A 22,655-nucleotide genomic window follows, 5' to 3' on the forward strand; every position below is an offset into this window, starting at 1 on the left:
GAACTCTTGAACGCAGATGGTGATCCAAAGTTTAATTTGAAGAAACTTATTTGAAACGCTGCTTATGGAAGCTTTGTTGAATAGCGTATACAGTATACTGTACAGAAACGAAACAAAATCAGGACGAGGAATATCGAGGTTTTATTTAGCGCAGGAGCGGATTAGGGGGGGGGGTTATAAGGGTTCTGGAACACCCCCCCCCCCGGCTGTCCAAAACAAAAGAAGATTTAATACTTACTTTAAAAGAAATAATGAGTGGCTGCTGACACCAGTTGATCATGTTTAAAATCAAGGATAAGCCATAAATTGTTCATCAAATAGCTAAAAACTCTTCAGTTCCAGGGGGGCTTCGCCCCCCAGACCCCCCAACGGGGCCTTGCCCCTGTACCCCACAAGGGGTCTACCCCTGGATCCCAGGTTATAACCCCCCCCACCCCCCCTCTTGCTTAGCTGCTCCGCCCCTGTAGCGGATTATGTCCCCGAATGTCTTCAATACTATTTCCGCCCCTGTAGCGGATTATGTCCCCGAATGTCTTCAATACTATTTCCGCCCCTGTAGCGGATTATGTCCCCGAATGTCTTCAATACTATTTCCGCCCCTGTAGCGGATTATGTCCCCGAATGTCTTCAATACTATTTCCGCCCCTGTAGCGGATTATGTCCCCGAATGTCTTCAATACTATTTCCGCCCCTGTAGCGGATTATGTCCCCGAATGTCTTCAATACTATTTCCGCCCCTGTAGCGGATTATGTCGCCGAATGTCTTCAATACTATTTCCGCCCCTGTAGCGGATTATGTCCCCGAATGTCTTCAATACTATTTCCGCCCCTGTAGCGGATTATGTCAAACATCAAACAGCATCCTTCAACTGAAACACTAACATCAAACAGCATCCTTCAACTGAAACACTAACATCAAACAGCATCCTTCAACTGAAACACAAACATCAAACAGCATCCTTCAACTGAAACACTAACATCAAACAGCATCCTTCAACTGAAACACTAACATCAAACAACATCCTTCAACTGAAACACAAACATCAAACAGCATCCTTCAACTGAAACACTAACATCAAACAGCATCCTTCAACTGAAACATAGTGATTAAGGGGGAGGTCGTAGAGAAGGTAGAGCAGTATAAGTATTTGGGGGTGATTATAGACAATAAGTTGACATGGAAACCAAACTCTGATGCCCTTGTGAAGAAACTCCACTCTCGCCTGTACTTTTTGAGAAAACTCAGGTCTTTTAACATCAGACAAGAAATCCTTCAGATGTTTTACACTTCAACGTGCAATAGTGTGTTGTACTTTGGCTCCGTGTGTTGGGGTGGCAACATCAACAAGCAAGACAGGGATAGATTAGATAAATTCATCAGGAAAGCAAGTGGGGTGGTAGGGAGGAAGCAGGACAATTTCACATCAACACATGAACGACGACTGACTGACAAGGTACAGAAGATTTTGGCTGACGACTCGCACCCACTCAGACCGGAATTTGACAGTAGACGGACAGACAGGAGCAACAGATTCAGACAACCAACCGCAAGATCCACACGCTACAGAAATTCGTTCATTCCATCTGCAATTCACATCTTCAATTCTCAGGTGGGGCGGTAGATGCTGGTGTTGTCGCTCTGATGCACGGGGTCAGTGTTTCTGTATTGTTTCAGTATTGTTGATTTTGTTTTGCATTCTACTCTCTTAATCTTAGACAACATGTGATAACCGGCAAGGTGCTGACTTTCTTCTGTGCATTGTTGATGGTGAATGCATGTTAATTTATTTTTAATATACTTTCTTATGTGATAACCAATGTGCTATATTTTCTCAGGACAAAGAACAAATGTTTATTTTGAATGTGTTATGTATGTTATTATTACGGACACAAACGCTCAGCAATGTAATTTCTCTTTTAGAGATTAATAAAGTTATTGTATTGTATTGTATTGTATTGTAACACTAACATCAAACAGCATCCTTCAACTGAAACACTAACATCAAACAGCATCCTTCAACTGAAACACAAACATCAAACAGCATCCTTCAACTGAAACACTAACATCAAACAGCATCCTTCAACTGAAACACTAACATCAAACAGCATCCTTCAACTGAAACACTAACATCAAACAGCATCCTTCAACTGAAACACAAACATCAAACAGCATCCTTCAACTGAAACACAAACATTAAACAGCATCCTTCAACTGAAACACTAACATCAAACAGCATCCTTCAACTGGAACACTAACATCAAACAGCATCCTTCAACTGAAACACTAACATTAAACAGCATCCTTCAACTGAAACACAAACATCAAACAGCATTACTGCTTCCGTTGAGATTAAACAATTTGTTTTTTTACAAGTGAATGGATCCTCTCTTAATCTGCTAAATTAAATCAGAGCACACACATACACACACACACACACACACACACACACACACACACACACACACACACACACACACACACACACACACACACACACACACACATAATGCAGCCACACTGATGAGTGTTAGTATGTGGGCAAGTCAAAGGAAGCGCTTATTCCATACATGTAACAACAGGAACAGATCTTTCCCAATGAACATCATTGTATAGAGGAAAGATGGTACCTTTTACAGGGATGAAGGTGGGTTTGTTTCTTCAAAGATAAACAACGTCTAAAGAAAAAAGGATTTGAAGGAAATCCTTCACGGTGTCATTCGTGTTATCCTGGCAGTTGATGTTTTTTGCACGTTTAGATACATACTTATTAACTTTATTAAAAGTGCACCTAAGAAATAATTTCTAAACCGTACATTTACAAGTGTCGATGCTTTGTGAACAGAAACAAAGAGCTTGAAATAATAATATTATTATAAAAGAACACTAACAAAAACAGATTCACAACAAACAAAAAGGAGACGCGTTTGTTTTCACTGAGAAGCACACATTCGAATGAGCTAAGATTTAAAACGATCTTTGGGACATACGGAATAGATCAATTAACAGTGTCTGTGCTTTGTTGGTTGGTTAATACGTTGGTACCCTACTTGCTGTTCTGCGTGTTTGTTTGTTTGTGTATTTATTGTCTGTGTCAACAAAAAGGCTTGTAATTTCTGCTGAGACCTGTACTCTTCGTTGGCCTAAACTCTGCCCAGAACCAATGCACCTCACCACCACTTTCCTTGTGGTTACGGGATAAAGCGCAAAAAGCACACTTTATCCTTCTCTGATTGACTTATCTACCGCACCTCCTCCTCTTCCTCCTCCTCCGCCGATGTGTCACTTCTTATTTCCTGGAGGAAGGGTTCTTTTTTCCCTGATGGCCAGGCATCGAGAGACCCAAGGACACAATTTTTCAACCAGACACCGAAGTAGAGCAAAAAGAATTGAGTACTCATTTCACCGTTCGTGTCAAGAGGCACGTTCATGAGAACCATTAATACGTTACAAGTATGCTGCTTTTGAAGTTTCTAGTTACACTTCGGGTCGAACAATTTTGGGAGAAAAAAACTCGTTTGACCTTATAACCCGAACCAATCGGTTCTGAAAAATTATATAGGGGGGGGGGGGGGGCGGGGGGCACTCTGACTTAATAAGAAACGTGATTCTTGCAATCCAGAACCGTACGTCACAAGTACGTTGACCCAGCGGTCTTTATTGTGGAGAGACAAACCAACTACTATATAGAGACAAATAACAAAAACTTAAATGAGTATGTTTTTGTCAGATTTCTGGCAAAGGAGTTCCTTTCCATTATGAACCTTTCTTGTTTTTTGATTCTGGATTTTGGAACGTTACCATCTACTTAGGGAGTCGTACGTTGGTATGGTATGTTAGGAAGATCACGTGTCGGTTTGGAAGATTGTTTGGAAAAACAATCAGTGTTGACAAGATTTTGACAAAAACTGCGATGATTGAATCCCATGTGACTCCCCTGATCCCCAGCGTGATGGACAGTGCAGGCGTCACAATTAGGGTCATGGCATTGCTAAAGCAACGATTTGTCTTTTAGTCACAGACTACGATATAAACAGTCAGAAGCTTTACACAACTTTACGCAGATGCCTTCGTTTACAAGAAGGCTTTTGACTTAGGGTAAGGTGGGGGGGGGGGGGGTTGTTATATTGAACAGGGGAGGTCAAATGAACAAGGCGAATATTTGAATAGTTCGTGTAACGATTTTTTATTTCACTGTATTTTTACGTCACTGGTGATTGTCAATGACGTTTGCATAAGATAATATGGCTCAACGACTAACAACGGGTGACAGGTGAAAACTTTTAGAATATTTTAGCTGAATGTCTATTTTTTTAGTGTTGATGTTAGGAAATTGCAATATAACTACTCTTTGGTCTTTCAGTCAAGGAAGATGGTCTTAAGAAGACATGAAGAAAACTCTGGCGGCATTGAAAGGTAGTCGGCTTGGGTTAAATACCTATGCAGATGAGATCGGCTAATTTGAACTTTGCCCTGTTCAATTTACCCGACTAGTGGAAAGATTTGAACTTTTATCGGATTTCCAGAAACAAGTCCGTGTATTGACAAAACACATACGATCTTTTATTTCACTTGCATATGTGTAGGTCTAACCCCAAACTTGAGATATAACCCCACCGTTTTTGCTTACTGACTTGTATGGGCCAGCCACGGCGTCTAGTTCTAAGGGTGTCTAAATTAAAGTTTACGTGTGGGACCTGATGTGAGCCTGATCGAGGGCCACGCTTTCCTGCCTAGTCAATTCTCAAAACTAATTTGTTAAAAGTGTGCAGCTTTCGACTCCTTGCAGGAAAGTCAATGAAACTTGGTATTTTTTTCAAACGGATAGCTGCCTGAGGCATGACTAAAAGCCCTACGGGCTCCGCGCACCTGGACCTGACAAGGTCAGTAACTTTAACAATACGGCGAAGGGCCCGTGCATAGGTTCGCCATATTAGGGAAGTGAAGGTTATGACGAGATATAGTCATGAATCTGATACCATCGTGTGGCATTAAACGTCACGTGGGTTTGGATCCCTACTCCTGGCCACTGATTCTTGGAAGCAAGCGTTCATGGTGATAGTAGTGCTCCAATGTGCAAACTTCGAAACAGAAGGCTAAGGGTGTCACATCGAGTGGATGCGCACCGGAAGTTATTTTTGATTGTAATGCAAATTCAGTGGCAATGTTTGCCATACTTTTTTTAAAGGGGTACAAGTATTCCATTAAAACACTGAATATCGTACATTGATTGGTTTGACGCCTGAAATGTTACTGCTGACAAGGACAAGACCAATTTGTGCACACAACATCAACAGGAAAACAACAAGTTTTGACCTATTATTTCATTGTTTTTCAAACACAGTTCATTCAACAACAACTCCATGTGTAAGAGCCAGTACACTCAACTCTTATTCATATATACCTTTCAAACGTAGGCCTACTAATACTGCAACATAGGCCTGCGTATCATTTCGCTCACTCACACATTTCTTACAAGAACAAGAATAGCCGAGAAGTATTTCTCAGATGCATACATTAAACATGCCAAGAGTGAATCAATACGATGAAACACGTAAAACCAAATATTCATATATTTCTTAAACATTCCATTTTACAATCATACGTCGAAAATGTCATTCGTTGTATATTATGCTTGGGAACCAACTTCTAAAACTGGTAACATAGGCTTTCAATCTTTCTTACCAAATAAAAACATTTACCTCTACACATACAGAAGCCAGACTCTAGATTTGTTGCAAGTATCAAAGTAGTAGTATGCCCTTCGACCATTACATGTAAAAGCCTGGAGAGACCTATGGATAGTGTACGCCCGTGCCTGCATGAGATAGAAGGAGCATTTTGAAGTGTACGCGTTCCTCAGACTGTACTTATTTACCTTCACTATCCCGTGTTTGACTATCCCGTGTTTGACTATCCCGTGTTTGACTATCCCGTGTTTGACTATCCCGTGTTTGACTATCCCGTGTTTGACTATCCCGTGTTTGACTATCCCGTGTTTCACTATCCCGTGTTTCACTATCCCGTGTTTCACTATCCCGTGTTTCACGCAAGGTCTTGTCCTCAGTTTCCTGCTCATAACACAGAGCATGCATAATTATCTAGTCTACAAATACGTCGACCGTCACGTTCGTTTTGAAGTGTCGATTTGGAAGCGTCTGGTCTAACCACGCAAGCGTTCTATACCTGTAAACGAAAAGTCCGCCCATGTGGAATACTTATTTAATGTTATTGCAAAGAGCTCATGTGGAATACTTATTTAATGTTATTGCAAAGAGCTCATGTGGAATACTTATTTAATGTTATTGCAAAGAGCTCATGCAAGAGATAAAGTAGGATCAGTACTGAGCAGCTTTAAGACTAGACTTTGTCACTTTATCGCTGCTCGTCCTCCCCCCCTCCCCCCTTGTAATTTATATAAAGCTTGATTTAATCAGTAAGACTGTTATTGCAAATGTGTTGTTGTAAGATGTTCTAATACTAGTGCACTAACCATCAAGTGGTTGGTTGTAAGCTGTTCCAATACCAGTGCACCAAAATCAGTAGGACAACTTTTACTGCAAGTGTAAGGTTGTAAGATGTTCCAATACCAGTGCACCAAAATCAGTAGGACAACTTTTACTGCAATTGTATGGTTGTAAGATGTTCCAATACCAGTGCACCAAAATCAGTAGGACAACTTTTACTGCAATTGTATGGTTGTAAGATGTTCCAATACCAGTGCACCAAAAATCAATAGGAACACTGTCACTGCAAGTGTCTGGTTGTTAGATGTTCGAATACCAAAGAACCAAATATCAGTTGGACAACTTTTACTGCAAATGTTGAGTTTTAAAATGTCCCAATACCACAACACCAAAACTCAGTGAAACAACTGTGATGTTTGTATAAATACGCACACAAAAATTGGTTGGACAATGTTCACCCTTTAAAGTAGTTTTAAGATGTTACAAAACAAGTGCACTAAAAATTCAATCGGACAACTTTCACCACAAGTGACAGGTTGCCAGATAATATACAATGTACGTATATCAAAACTCAGGAACTTTTTACAGACTTTCTGTTTTAATCAACAAAGTAACTATCATTGTAAATTACTCGTTAAAATGTGTTCTGATGCAAGTATAGAAATAATCAGCAAAGTAACTATCATTGTAAATGACTCGTTAAAACATGTTCTGATGCAAGAATAGAAATAAACGCATGGACAATCCAACAAAGGTGAATACAATCAAAAAGAGTTAAACTGAAAGATTAAATCACCGGATTTTCTCTTGCAGACAATTGCATAAGAATACACAACTATACTACACATTTAAATACATATTTACCCATCCTCTTAATTACAAAATAAGTCAACTTTTTTTGCTGTGTACTTTCTACTCTGATAGCTTACACAGAATATAGTGTTGCACTCCTATAACTCTGATAGCTTACACAGAATATAGTGTTGCACTCCTATAACTCTGATAGCTTACACAGAATATAGTGTTGCACTCCTATAACTCTGATAGCTTACACAGAATATAGTGTTGCACTCCTATAACTCTGATAGCTTACACAGAATATAGTGTTGCACTCCTATAACTCTGATAGCTTACACAGAATATAGTGTTGCACTCCTATAACTCTGATAGCTTACACAGAATATAGTGTTGCACTCCTATAACTCTGATAGCTTACACAGAATATAGTGTTGCACTCCTATAACTCTGATAGCTTACACAGAATATAGTGTTGCACTCCTATAACTCTGATAGCTTACACAGAATATAGTGTTGCACTCCTATAACTCTGATAGCTTACACAGAATATAGTGTTGCACTCCTATAACTCTGATAGCTTACACAGAATATAGTGTTGCACTCCTATAACTCTGATAGCTTACACAGAATATAGTGTTGCACTCCTATAACTCTGATAGCTCTACATTCTGTGACCACCTCTGTCAAGACCTTGACCTACGAATTTCGGAAGCTTCCGTTAACTGTCCGGTGTAAAAGATTCGGCTCACCATCTCAGATCTGCCAGTTCCAGGCTTTCACTTGGGAAAAGGCTATACCCCTACTTGGACACATACCAACAACCAAATTTGCCTGCTTTCTGTGAAGAGTGGGATTTTCATTGCAAATGTGTAGTTGTTAAATGCTCGAATGCAGGTAGGTGAACTAAAGAATCAAGTGTTTGGTTTTAAGCTTGAATTGTTTGTAAGTGGGTGATGGTCTTATGTGAAGCCCCAAGATCTGAGATGGTGAGCAGAACTCGTGTCACGAGGACTGTGCCTTGGAAAAGTCCGAGTCGGCGAATACAACCACTTCAAAATCATCAACCTTCCAAATAAACCCTCAAAATCACATGCCGTCCCATTTAACCATCAAACCCGCCTTGCTAAGACACCAACAACCTACACAGACTTATCTGACAGTCAAACAGCACTTGGTCTAAGTCGAAAGAGGCTGAGATTCGGACGAAACGCAACCTTACTTCCATGGTCTCTATAAAGTGCGTTTCGATTCAAAGGGGTGTGCAAATACAGCACGTTGCGCCTGGCAACCGTTCTGGTTACTCCCGTCTGTGCGTTGAGACGACGGGTGGTCACTGTCCATGCAATGTGGGTTCAGACGGACCCGGCTGGCTGCCTGGCTGGATTGCCTGGTCCGGAGAGTCTGCTGAGTGTATTGATTCGCAACTGTCGTGGGTATCAGTGTCTGGTTCTGTATACAACAAACCAAAATACAAATTGAAAAATCTTTATCTTTGAGAAGAATTTTGACGGCCGAACATATGTTTTCACAAGTTACATCTTTACGCAATTTGGTTTATTGCATTCAAATTAAACATGATACCGTGATAAAAATGGAAAACAAAAGGGACACAAACTCAAGCGAACGCTTTTACTACGTACGTGTCGTAGACAAATGGAAAATGACACACACAATCATGATATTGGACATAGCAATATTAATATACAATAGTATTGCTATTTCATATGTAACGTGGATTTCCATTGGTCAATTGGGCAAAACTGAGCTCATTGTAAAAGTGATATCGACGACATTTCCGTCGATATCAGTTTTGATATCGACGACCTCTTTATTGCTTCCCCACTTCAAAAACAAAAACACCTAAATTTAAAAACAAACAAATATGTATGAAAATGTAATGATCCCAGAATGTAGTTGAGCAAGTGACTAAAGACTTTTTGAAAGAAAAGATATTTTGAAATACTGAAAAGTACAAGAAAAGAGTGAACAAAAAGAAATAATAATCAGAGGGAGGAATATGGAACAGCCTAAACTGAGACAAATACTTTTGTAATTTCTTTACTGTAAATACAAAATGTCCAGAGAATTAGCAATGTATCTAACATTGACTGACTGTGCGATGATATCTTCTGCTATTGGTCCGTTTCGACAAGTGATATCAAAATCTCGACCTCCAGTCTCGATTTTGATATCACTGTATCAACAGACCATACCAGAAGATATCATCACACAGTCCGTCAATATTGGGTAGAATCAACTCTGAATCAACATTTAGGCTATTTCAATGTTGCGATATGCTACACACATGATTTACTCGTCCAAGATAATACAGTTGTCTCTTTGTCTGTGTCTATGTCTTATCTTCAAGTATTTTAACCATCTGGGCATGATCAAAACTTCACGACGCTATCCGTTGACGTTAAAGGCACGGAAATTGTTAAATGGATTCTATTTTTGAGGGTTGACTTGGAAAGGATTGAAACAGACGGCAACAGATCCTTCTGTGTATATGCCTCTTTGCGAGCATTCTATCATTCTGGACATGAGGCACAAATACAAAATAGGTGTGGTTGCGGTAACATAGCCAAACAAATTGGGCAGGAAGGTAGGCAATCGCTTTTTTTTTTAAACTTTTTTTTCTAATGTGTACAAATTAAACCTACTTGACAGGGAAATAAGTGTGCGACTCGGGCGCTTTCGCTTTCATTGCGTTTTCTGCACTCGTTTACTTTTTTTGTTTTTGTATTTTTTTGACAAATGTAATAAAATGTTATAGGGTCGGCCCCAAAAAATAGGGTAGGTCGGGTTACCGTAACCACACCTATTTTTTTTTTAGGCCTGATCACAGCTTCATGGCGCCAGCGGCTGATGTTATAGCAGATGGAGTGTGGAATCGTTTTCATTTTTGATTGTTGACTTAAGAATGATTTAACAAGTCGCGTACGGCGAAAATACAACATTTAGTCAAGCTCAGTCAAACTCACAGAATGAAACTGAACGCAAAGCATTTTTTTCCGCAAGACCGTACGTACACTCGTAGCATTGTCTGTCCACCGCTCGTGGCAAAGGCAGTGAAATTAACAATACAGAAAAGCACGGTAGCGGTTGCGCTGAGGAGGATAGCCCGCTTTTCTATATCTCTATTCTTTTTAACTCTCTGAACGTGTTTTTAATCCAAACATATCATATCTATATGTTTTTGGAATCAGGAACCGACAAGGAATAAGATGAAATTGTTTTTAAATCGGTCATTCATTTGACCCATAAAACGTGACATGTTGTATTTTTTCCCCAAGAGCCAGAAAATGTTCTTTGTTCGGAAACACCTTATTTTGTCCTCGACCTAAGACACTGTTTACATGGTTGATCATATTCTGAGGGCCCAAGTAATACAGGAAGGGCAATGGTAGTCTTAAAAAGGGAAATACGAGAGAGAAAGAGGTGGTTGTGAAGAAATGTAATGTATTGTTACCAAATGTCTGTGTTAGTGTATACAATAGAAGCAGTAGTGTTTCTTTTTACATCATTCTGATAAGGGTTAAATGAAGAAAATATACAAATGAAATACTTGAGGTGGTGGTTTATGTACGTACTATCTGCTTATTTATATTATTATTAATTTTGGCCTGTGTGGTTTTTTGGTTATTGATTTTAATAGAACTCATCCAAGCAATACTTTGCTGAAATATATAAAGGGGACGTAACTAACGACGACACTTGTTTAAATGAATAGAAACAAAATGACTCATCTCTCTCGCTTAAAATGTCATGTAGAAGTTAAAGAGTCGGAGAGTGAGGGTCATGTCAATGTGAGTTGATGGCTGCATGTTGTTGGAATAACCGCCACACAAGGATGTGCATGGCAATTCAACAACTAAATAAATACAATGCTAGCTGATATATAGGGAGGGGTCTGACGCTTTCAGTCACAAACGAATCATTCGCATGCTTTCGTCACATCTCTTCCGCCATGTCTGCTCATTTTTATAAAGCGGAATATTAATACACGTTCTTACGTAGCGCTTTTCACCACCAAATAGCAGTCTCCGAGCAGTGTACAAACATCGAGAGATCAAAACAATGTACATTAAAATTCAACATTTCACACATTAAAAAAAATTCAGGTAAATATACATAGCGCTGATCATCGTGTAACAAGTCTAAATCCCCGAGGGTTGGAATTCAATGCTTCTGTTTGCAACGAATGACAGTTTTAACCACAAGGCTCATATAAGGCTCAGATGATAGATGCATACGAGGGGTCACTAAAGTTTCTTCATCTTGCCTGGGCCTGTTAGTTCTAAAGCTCTCGCGCGAAGGGAAAACGGCACCACAAAGAGAGTGCGAGTTCAGGAGTTGATTATGTCAGACGATTAGCAAACGCATGCGTCAACTGTCTTCAGTTTTCGAATGCTTATAAATCTTTTTTTAACCGGCACGATTGATCTTTGCTAAATGCGATCGGTGTTGGAAAGTCCAAGATGTTTCCACCTAGGGCAGTACCCTATGCGAAGTTTGCTCTCGTCTGTGTTTCAAGAACGATGACGTTACCATAGCCGCAAATATGACGTTCTTTCTTTATGGATGCAGATGAATAATTTGCCCCGAAAAGCATGCTGACTTCTGGTTCAGAATCGTAGAAAAACATTACATTCTGATTTCTAAAATGGACTCTCTCTCTCTCTCTCTCTCTCTCTCTCTCTCTCTCTCTCTCTCTCTCTCTCTCTCTCTCTCTCTCTCTCTCTTAAAAAGGAACGGCAAGCATTACAAAATCTGTCTTTCATCGAGAGAAGGTCTAACCAGCTTTCCTAACACTTCATCAGTAGAGAAAGAAATCTTGCACACACAAAAAAGCATCCTCGGGTGTGTCAGGGATTGTTTTCCAGCGACTGCCAGCTTAACCATCAGCGGAGACAATAAAGCCCCCAACCAGAGAGCCTGTTTTGGGACTCAAAGGGAGGTATTTAGACTTGCAAATGAGACAGTGGTAAAGGCAAGAAGACAAGCAATGGGGACCATTCATCAGGCTTTCCACGCGTGATCATCAGCCGCAAAGAACAAGAGCCTAATGGAAGAAGATAGATCAGCATTTAACAAAAAAGTTAATGTACAGGTTGTGTGCCTTCTCTGTTGTTTCTTGCTGTTGGTGCTCTCTGTTTCTCTTTCTTTCGCTCTCTATCTCTCTTCTCTCTCTGTCTCTGTCTCTGTCTCTGTCTCTGTCTCTCTCTCTCTCTCTCTCTCTCTCTCTCTCTCTCTCTCTCTCTCTCTCTTTGACATAACATTTGGATTTGCAGAGTTGTATACTGCACGCTCGAAAAATGCTCTGTCTCGCATTTCGCAACCTCATCATTGTTGTGCGCTGTCTGCCGCTGAACAGCTTAGCTTTTTACAGATCATCCGATGCATTGTTAAAACAAAACAAGACAAAGCCAATACAAACAATAAACACGATCACCAACATGTGTGTCTCAGAGCAAGTATACAGGATGATTTAAAGTTTAGGTCTGCACAAGAAAAGCAAATCCTTTATACGACTCTCCTTCGTGATGTCCATTAGGGTTTTGTAGGTCTTAAAAGTAGGACTCCACTACCTATGACCCCGTCACCCCCCCCCCCCCCCCAAACAAAAAAATGTACAAGAGAACTTTCACGTCCAACTGATTGAAACAAACTTTATCCTTATGTGACCTGTATCAATCCATTCAACCCTAAAAATATTTCACATATTCAAACCAATCTCATTTCCACCACCATCACACCATACTCAACGTCCACCAAATTAATTTGAGGAGAAAAAAAATCTTAAGGCTGGAGTACACTTTGGAGGCCCAATTTCAAAGTGATTAGGTAGTTTTAAAAGTTACTTTTTCTGTTAGTTCAATGTTTGCTTTATCAGGAAAATACAAAATATAAAGGGCTTAACGCGCAAAATTTTAAGATAACGACTGAAGTTTAAGCATAGGTATCAGATTTTTTCACGCAAACACTACTGAATAAGTTGCAATATTGTATTGTGAAAATGTAAACAAAATAACAATCAGATGATCACAAACTGAAGAAGAGAAATAGGGAAGCAAAATAGAACATTAAACGTAGTGATTTTACTTGTGAATTCGGAAAAAAAATCCTTTTGTATCCATTTTGAAGCTCAATTTGAAGCATGGAACACCAACAAACATTGATTAAAAGTGTTAAAGTGATTACAGTGTTCAGAAATAGTGTTAGATACCAAGTTGAGTTATCCCTCTTTACCAATTTAAAAAAAAATACACCTCTTAACGCGCAAAATTTTGAACTGTGATGCTTTTACTAACCCCACCCCCTTCCCATTTGTCAGAAAAGAGTGCATATTATCTTCCAAATAGAAAAGCAGGGTAGTCAGATGATCAAAAACTTAAGAAGAGAAAGAGGGAAGCAAAATAGAACATCCAACATAATGATTTAACTTGTGAATTATGAGAAAACTATTTTTTTTACCCATTTGTGAAGCTTAATTTGAAACTTGGAACACAGACAAACATATATTAAAAGTGTTAAAGTGATTACAGTGTTCAGAAATAGTGTTAGATACCAAGTTGAGTTATCCCTCTTTACCACTGTTAAAAGAAATACACCTCTTGTCACGCAAAATCTTGAACTGTGATACTTTTACTTCCCCCACCCCCTACCCATTTTTTCAGAAAAGAGTGCATAATTATTATCTACCAAATAGAAAAGCAGGGTAGTCAGATGGTCAAAAACTGAAGAACAGAAATAGGGAAGCAAAATAGAACATCCAACATAGTGATTTAACTGGTGAAATCTAAAAAAAAACCACTTTTTTACTTTTTTATTAGCTTAATTTAAAGCTTGGAACTGAAGACAGAAAAAAAAATTAAAAGTGCTAAAGTGGTTACAGTGTTCAGAAATAGTGTTTGATACCAAGTTGAGTTATCCCTCTTCATCACAGTTAAAAAAAAATACACCTCTTGTCACGCAAAATCTTGAACTGTGATGCTTTTACTACCCCCACCCCCTCCCCATTTTTCAGAAAAGAGTGCATATTATCTTTCAAATAGAAAAGCAGGGTAGTCAGATGATCAAAAACGTAAAGAAGAGAAAGAGGGAAGCAAAATAGAACATCCAACATAATGATTTAACTTGTGAATTATTAAAAAAACATTTTTTTTTACCCATTATTGAAGCTTAATTTGAAACTTGGAACACAGACAAACATAAATCAAAAGTGTTAAAGTGATTACAGTGTTCAGAAATAGTGTTAGATACCAAGTTGAGTTATCCCTCTTTACCAATTTTAAAAAAAATACACCTCTTAACGTGCAAAATTTTGAACTGTGATGCTTTTACTACCCCCACCCCCTTCCCATTTGTCAGAAAAGAGTGCATATTATCTTCCAAAAAGAAAAGCAGGGTAGTCAGATGATCAAAAACTTAAGAAGAGAAAGAGGGAAGCAAAATAGAACATCCAACATAATGATTTAACTTGTGAATTATGAGAAAACTATTTTTTTTACCCATTTTTGAAGCTTAATTTAAAACTTGGAACACAAACAAACATAAATTAAAAGTGTTAAAGTGATTACAGTGTTCAGAAATAGTGTTAGATACCAAGTTGAGTTATCCCTCTTTACCACTGTTAAAAGAAATACACCTCTTGTCGCGCAAAATCTTGAACTGTGATACTTTTACTTCCCCCACCCCCTACCCATTTTTTCAGAAAAGAGTGCATATTATCTACCAAATAGAAAAGCAGGGTAGTCAGATGATCAAAAACTGAAGAACAGAAATAGGGAAGCAAAATAGAACATCCAACATAGTGATTTAACTGGTGAATTCTGAAAAAACCCACTTTTTTTACTCATTTTATTACTATTAGCTGAATTTTAAAGCTTGGAAGACAGAGAGAAAAAAAATGAAAGTGGTTACAGTGTTCAGAAATAGTGTTTGGTACCAAGTTGAGTTATCCCTCTTCATCACAGTTAAAAGAAACACACCTCTTGTCGCGCAAAATCTTGAACTGTGATGCTTTTACTACCCCCACCCCCTACCCATTTTTCAGAAAAGAGTGCATATATATTATCTTTCAAATAGAAAAGCAGGGTAGTCAGATGATCAAAAACGTAAAGAACAGAAAGAGGGAAGCAAAATAGAACATCCAACATAATGATTTAACTTGTGATTTATTAAAAAAACATTTTTTTTAACCCATTTTTGAAGATTAATTTGAAACTTGGAACACAGACAAACATAAATTAAAAGTGTTAAAGTGATTACAGTGTTCAGAAATAGTGTTAGATACGAAGTTGAGTTATCCCTCTTTACCAATTTTTAAAAAAACACACCTCTTGTCGGCCAAAATCTTGAACTGTGATACTTTTACTTCCCCCACCCCCTACCCATTTTTTCAGAAAAGAGTGCATATTATCTACCAAATAGAAAAGCAGGGTAGTCAGATGATCAAAAACTTCAGAACAGAAATAGGGAAGCAAAATAGAACATCCAACATAGTGATTTAACTGGTGAATTCTGAAAAAAACCCACTTTTTTACTCATTTTATTAGCTGAATTTTAAAGCTTGGAAGACAGAGAGAAAAAAAATGAAAGTGCTAAAGTGGTTACAGTGTTCAGAAATAGTGTTTGGTACCAAGTTGAGTTATCCCTCTTCATCACAGTTAAAAGAAACACACCTCTTGTCGCGCAAAATCTTGAACTGTGATGCTTTTACTACCCCCACCCCCTACCCATTTTTCAGAAAAGAGTGCATATTATCTTCCAAATAGAAAAGCAAGGTAGTCAGATGATCAAAAACTTCAGAACAGAAATAGGGAAGCAAAAAATAACATCCAACAGAGTGATTTAACTGGTGAATTCAGAAAAAAAACCAATTTTTTACTCATTTTATATGCTGAATTTAAAGCTTGGAAGACAGAAAAAAAAAATTAAAAGTGCTTCAGTAGTTACAGTGTTCAGAAATAGTGTTAGATACCAAGTTGAGTTATTCCTCTTCATCACAGTTGAAAGAAACACACCTCTTGTCGCGCAAAATCTTGAACTGTGATGCTTTTACTACCCCCACCCTCTACCCATTTTTCAGAAAAGAGTGCATATTATCTTCCAAATAGAAAAGCAAGGTAGTCAGATGATCAAAAACTTCAGAACAGAAAGAGGGAAGCAAAAAACAACATCCAACAGAGTGATTTAACTGGTGAATTCAGAAAACACACACTGTTTTACTCATTTTATAAGCTGAATTTAAAGCTTGGAAGACAGAACAAATAAATTAAAAGTGCTAAAGTGGTTACAGTGTTCAGAACTAGTGTTAGATACCAAGTTGAGTTATCCCTCTTCATCACAGTTAAAAGAAACACACCTCTTGTCGCACAAAATTTTATACTGTGATGCTTTTACTACCCCCACCCCCTACCCATTTTTCAGAAAAGAGTGCATATTATCTTCCAAATAGAAAAGCAAGGTAATCAGATGATCAAAAACTTAAGAAGATAAATAGGGAAGCAAAATAGAATATCCAAAATAGTGATTTAACTGTAGATTTCAGAAGAAAAAAAACCTTTTTTTTAATCATTTTTGAAGCTGAATTAGAAGTTTGGAAGACAGAAAAAAAAAAGAAAAAAAGTGCTAAAGTGGTTACAGTGTTCAGAAATAGTGTTAGATACCAAGTTGAGTTTTTGCTCTTTATAAAAGAAACACACCTCTTGTCGCGCAAAATCTTGAACTGTGATCCTTTTACTACCCCCGCCCTCTACCCATTTGAACAGAAAAGAGTGCATAATTTGTATTCTCTTCCAATTAGAAAAATAAGTAAAAGCAACTGGACATTTTTAAAATACATCTTTTCTGTCAGTCCAAGGATTGCTTAGTCCATTAAAAACAAACAGACTAGGATTTAACGCACCCATTTTAAGAAAAAGTTAACATGATAATTGATATATCAGACTTTTTTTATGCAATTACTACTGAAGATTCCAGACCAGGTAAAACAATCATTTTATATCCTTTGTCACATTTGGTTTTTCTTTTTATAAATCTATCTATAGCGAGTCTTGTCTCTTTGTGTCATTTTGTTATTTTCAAGAATTCTATCCTGGCAACAACAACAACAAAAACACCTACCTACCTACCCTATTTTTTTTTTAGCCATGTTAATAGAAACAGACAATTTATTTGTTTTGGCCTAAAGATCTTGAAACATTTGTTTTAATAGAGAAATAACAAGTACAGCCATTAGCTGTGTCACTCGAATTTCTTTGTCAGGCTGAAACTTAGCTGTTGCGTTGGTGTCTGCTGTGTGTATCTGGGTCCAAAGCAACTTTCACATTCTCATCTACACACTCACGTTACACAAGTATATATGTTACAGGCAAGTTGGGAAACCAGGCATTTCCGGAAATGACTACCGAAAAGTAGTCATTTACGGAAATGACTGATTCACTCGGTCATTTCAGGAAATGCCTAAAGTTTAGCTGGATATTTTAGTCATTTCCAGTAATGACTGAAATTAGCTGTTAGGCATTTCCAGAAATGCCTGACACACAAACTCTTGATCAATCGAAACGCACGCACGCACGTGTACAATAAGAATGAAAAGGGTTATAAATATGTACCAGATTTTAATGTTATTATCTGTCAGATTAAAAGGTAGATAAAAGAATAATAACAAAATGAAATACTAAAATACACACATTTTCATGTAGATTTGAGTGTTAATTACTCTTCTGTTCATTTGTTTTTGCATGCCAGGCTTTAGTGGCATAATGCTTTACGTTCAGAGCATTTGCACTGTGCACTTTAGGAATGGAAATGGTTATAAATATGTGCAAGAATTTAAAATGTAGATAAAATGTAGAGCAATGAATAAAACACACACACACCAACACACACACACACACACACACACACACATACACCAACACACACACACACACACACACACACACACACACACACATACACACATAGTTTGAGTACCAGGCATTCTTCTGTTCATTTGTTTTTGCATGTCAGGCTTTGGTGGCAACGACTGTTGCAGAGTACTTTACGTTTGAAGCATTTACACCTATTTGTTTGACACTTTTTCCCCCCAGAGCAGTTGCATTTGGTAAAGCCCTGTCCTCCACTCAAGGAATTTTGAACAACTGCCTCGCGGACACTGACCTGTTTGTCACATTTTACATCTTGCTCTGTCAAGAGTTTCTGTGCGCAGAGTTCAAATTCATTTCTAGTGAAAGATCCTTTCAGTACCCCGCTTCTTGTTGCAATTTTATACAGGTCGTTTTCAGTCTTGTGCAGAATAACACGATTATTTAAACACAAATCTTATTCAGTTTAGTTTGGAGAACAATATTCACGTGGTTGACAGTTTTGGTCACGATCGCTGGCTTGGCGTGAACACAAATGTCCTAACATTTCTCATTTCACAACCTTTATGACTATGATTCACGTGCCTAGGCATATTCGGTAATGTTGACTAAGTAATTTCAGTCATTTCTGTAAATGACTAAAATATCAAGCTCAACTTTAGGCATTTTCGGAAATGACCGAGTGAATCAGTCATTTCCGTAAATGACTACTCTCGTTAGTCATTTCCGGAAATGCCTGGTTTCCCAACTTGCCTGTAACATATATACAATTCCACCCACAGAGGCGTTCGGGGATGGGGGTCTCGCACTCGGGCGAATCACACCACAAAATACAAAGTATAACGTACACAGATTTTACTATTGAACCAAAAAGCAAATTAAATCATGAATAAATCAATCAAGCAAAACTTCCACACAATGACACACTCACTCTCGGTTCACACTGCGCTCTGGACGTGCACACTTGGCAGCACGTATACCGTTCCGGCACCGTTTGTCTTCCTGCAAGTCCAGCATAGGCACACGATTGTCCAAGAATCACAATAATCCTCGTGAATGTCACAGCAGGCATAGTAGAAAAGTCCAAAAGGGTGCGTTGATGGTGGTAATCCGGTGTACACACACACACACACACACACACACACACACACTCCGGTTTGGTAAGTTACCTGATAAATAATGTAGCCTGTGGATTTAACGGGGAGACTGGTCAGACAGGAAGAGCATTTCACATTTCCGATGTTCAGCGATAAACTTGTTTTCTTCGAGAGTTCGATCTTCGTGCGATTCTGGCGCGTTGTCACCAAGAACGTAAAAAAAAAACAACCCAGGATATCATCATGATGCCTCTCTACACTAAAACCAGGCATTCTAGGAACTCTTCATCTAAAGTCAGTCAGTATTAGCCCCTCAACACAATCCTCATCTTGTCCCATAGTGATTTCTGCCGCCAAAGAACGTGTGGTTCTTAACTCACAAGACGGATTTGTCGTCTTCCATTGCGAAATTCAGATCTACCCCAACTACGTGCATTGATCTGAGCAATAAAATGTAGATGCGATAATCTGCAAACATCTCTTCAACACAATCTACATCTTGTCCCATCGTGATTTCTGTCGGCAAAGAACATGTGGTTCTCAACTCACAAGACCGATGTGTCATCTTTCAGAAATTCAGATCTGCCCCAAGTACGTGCAATAAAATGTAGAAGCGATAATCTGAAAAAAAATCTTTTCGCGTGAACGCTGCCACGTTGTCATCAGTCCGATGTCTTTTATCCAGAGCAGGGATGAACACACTTTTTCATCAATAGTTTGTTATGTTTATCCGCAGACTGCTTTCCATTACTTGTCGTCTGTTTTAGCTTGACTCGTGGGGTTCTTCAGCCAGGCAAAAAGTGCTTGTTTACAGTGACACGTTCTCACGCACGACATGTCGTAAATGCAAGTTCTAACGATTGTTTTTTATTGCACTGATAGAGAATGTCGATATTTGTAAACGTCTGCCATTTCCTAATGTTTATTTCATTATTTTGCATACGGATATGGCTAGTAAGTGGATAATCTGTTACGACACGAAACGCGTTCTAAATCCGGGAAGGGAGGCTACTCCAACGTAGAAGGGAGGCTACTCCAACGTACTTTCCAAAGTGTGCTCCAGCCTTAAAGGGGGCTGCCTACTTATGAAATAGTCTCGGTTGCAAGAGGAAACTGCATAGCTTTGTCTCGTTCAATAACTCTCATTGGCAGTCACAGATGAAACGAGACCGGATGCTGCAATGGTTTCTTTATGTCGTGATTTGGTCATTTGCGTCACTATTACGCAATTTCATTGACGTCAGCATGACAAAGTGCTGACAAAATGATGCAAAACCTCGTGTTTTTAATCGAGCGCCAAAACGTCGCAGACTTTTACGTTCTTTTTGTACACGTTTGTTTGTATGTCAGCGCAAGGTTTAGGACAATTCCGTGTTAGGCTTTTGTTCTGTAAGGCTTTGGAAGAAGCAAAACATTAAAGTGCCTGTCAGGAGAGTTGTTTCAATTGACAGGAACAACTAGGAAAAGCTTTTGCGTGTGAAACGAATTTGGCTAAATGCAAGAACAGTCCACGGTCGACAATCAAGCATGTCAAGAAAATGTGTCGGTACTTTGAGATGTCAACACATTCACGTGTTATCGGTGGCCTGATAAGCATAACGATTTTGAGCACACTGCATACGTGTGTTTTGTCCATGTACCGTACGGTCTTTTGGATCTCTCAGTTGCTTCTTCCCGTTTACTTGGTTTGCTGGCGCTGGGTAGTTGTTTCCCAAAAGATTAACCTGAACTGTCTTCTATGTTGGCTGTGTATCGCGAATGACAGTACACAAGGAATAAATGTCATCTGAGCAGGATAATCCGTACGTATATGTCACAGAAAGGCAACTGTGTTGCACGTGTCCACACCAGAATCAACTCCTTCGGATGTAACACACACACAGACACGCAGACACACACTCACACACACCCAAACACACACATACACAACACACACACACACACACACACACACACACACACACACACCAGACACACACACACACACACACAAACAAACAAACACACAGTGACACACTCAATCTCTCACACACACACGCACACACACACACACACACACACACACACACACACACACACCAGTCCGCTGGTGAATTACTTCGGCAAACCCGGCCTTGGGCCTGAGGTGATTCTTGCACATGCTCATGTGTGTGTAAATATATATGTGTGTGTTGGTGTGTACGCCATATGGCTGCGTGCGTGCAAACGGTTGTGTGAGTTTGAATGTGCGCTTTCGCGCGCGTATGTAGGGGAAGGGCTCCTAATGTGGACCGGCTCCTAATATGGACCACCTTCTGTTCTGACAAACTAACGACGCTAGAGCGCTCAAAAAAGTTTTATTCGCTGTATTCACCCTCAGAGGGACGGGGGGGGGGGGGGGGGGGTGGGAGCGTGCACGGCCTTATGCAAAGCAGAACAGTTCCTTACACAAACAGTTGCTCTTTCTATCGGTTGTCCTGACTGTGTCAGTGTATGTAAGTACATGTACTTTTCCACTTGTTATTCACAACCCTTTTCTTCAAACAAGGATATGTATCAAAACATTTAAACATAAAAAAACAAATAAATACAAAAATGATATGAAAAAAACCTACTTTTATCAAGTAACAGACGCGTGGCCGGATGTATGAAAGTCAATCCACAATATTTTCATACATCCGGTTAACCGGATTTAGTAAAGACCGGATGTATGAAAGACAAAAAGTGGGTCCCGACGACTTTCTTACATCCGGTCTCGATGTAACCGGACAGTCCAGAAATGTATAGAAGCAAAGGGAGGTAACTCTTACTGTTCTTTGTAATACATTGAAGGGAGATAACTATAGAAGGCTGTTCACATGAAAACTGCTCGCTGTGTGCATAAATGTACAGTTCTCTGGTTTGGACAACTCTCAGTATATTTGTTTGCAAAGGATTTACAAGTTTTGTGAATGGCAAATGCCCCCTGCTCAAGTCCCTCCCGCGAGAACACCAAGTGCATTTCGCTAATCTGGTCGCAAAATAATCGTCGCCCATTTGGGTTGACTGATTCGCGGCTTAATGATATAATGTCATTCAAACTTATATTCTCTTATATATGTCAACGTTTCTTATGCATTCTGCCTAAAACCTAAATAGAAATCTAGAAAAACAGAAATGTCAGAGCAAAATGGAAATAGGTACATTTTATGGACCAGCCCGCATTCTTCCCTTTTTTTCATTTAGTCAAGTTTTGACTAAATGTTTTAACATAGACGGGGAATCAAGACAAGGATCGTCGTGTGTATGTGTGTGTGTGTGTGTGTGTGTGTGTGTGTGTGTGTGTGTGTGTGTGTGTGTGTGTGTGTGTGTGTGTGTGTGTGTGTGTGTGTGTGTGTGTGTGTGTAGAGCGATTCAGAGAAAACTACTAAACCGATCTTCATTGAACTTAACATGAGAG

The 22,655-nt window shown here is 39.0% G+C and overlaps 1 protein-coding gene across 2 annotated transcripts in view; it reads right to left on the minus strand.

Moving 5' to 3' along the window:
- Positions 1–5,301: 5,301 nt before the first annotated feature.
- The window catches only part of LOC138960376 (protein kinase C beta type-like), a 71,483-nt gene continuing 54,129 nt past the window's right edge, over positions 5,302–22,655 (minus strand). For both annotated transcript variants that reach the window (XM_070332273.1, XM_070332274.1), the window contains one exon: positions 5,302–8,712. In XM_070332273.1, coding sequence (XP_070188374.1) covers positions 8,594–8,712 — 119 coding nt within the window. In that variant the 3' untranslated portion in view covers positions 5,302–8,593. The remainder of the gene's footprint in view (positions 8,713–22,655) is intronic.

This window comes from Littorina saxatilis, linkage group LG2, assembly GCF_037325665.1.
Source record: "Littorina saxatilis isolate snail1 linkage group LG2, US_GU_Lsax_2.0, whole genome shotgun sequence".
Classification (NCBI taxonomy): Eukaryota; Metazoa; Mollusca; class Gastropoda; order Littorinimorpha; family Littorinidae; genus Littorina; species Littorina saxatilis.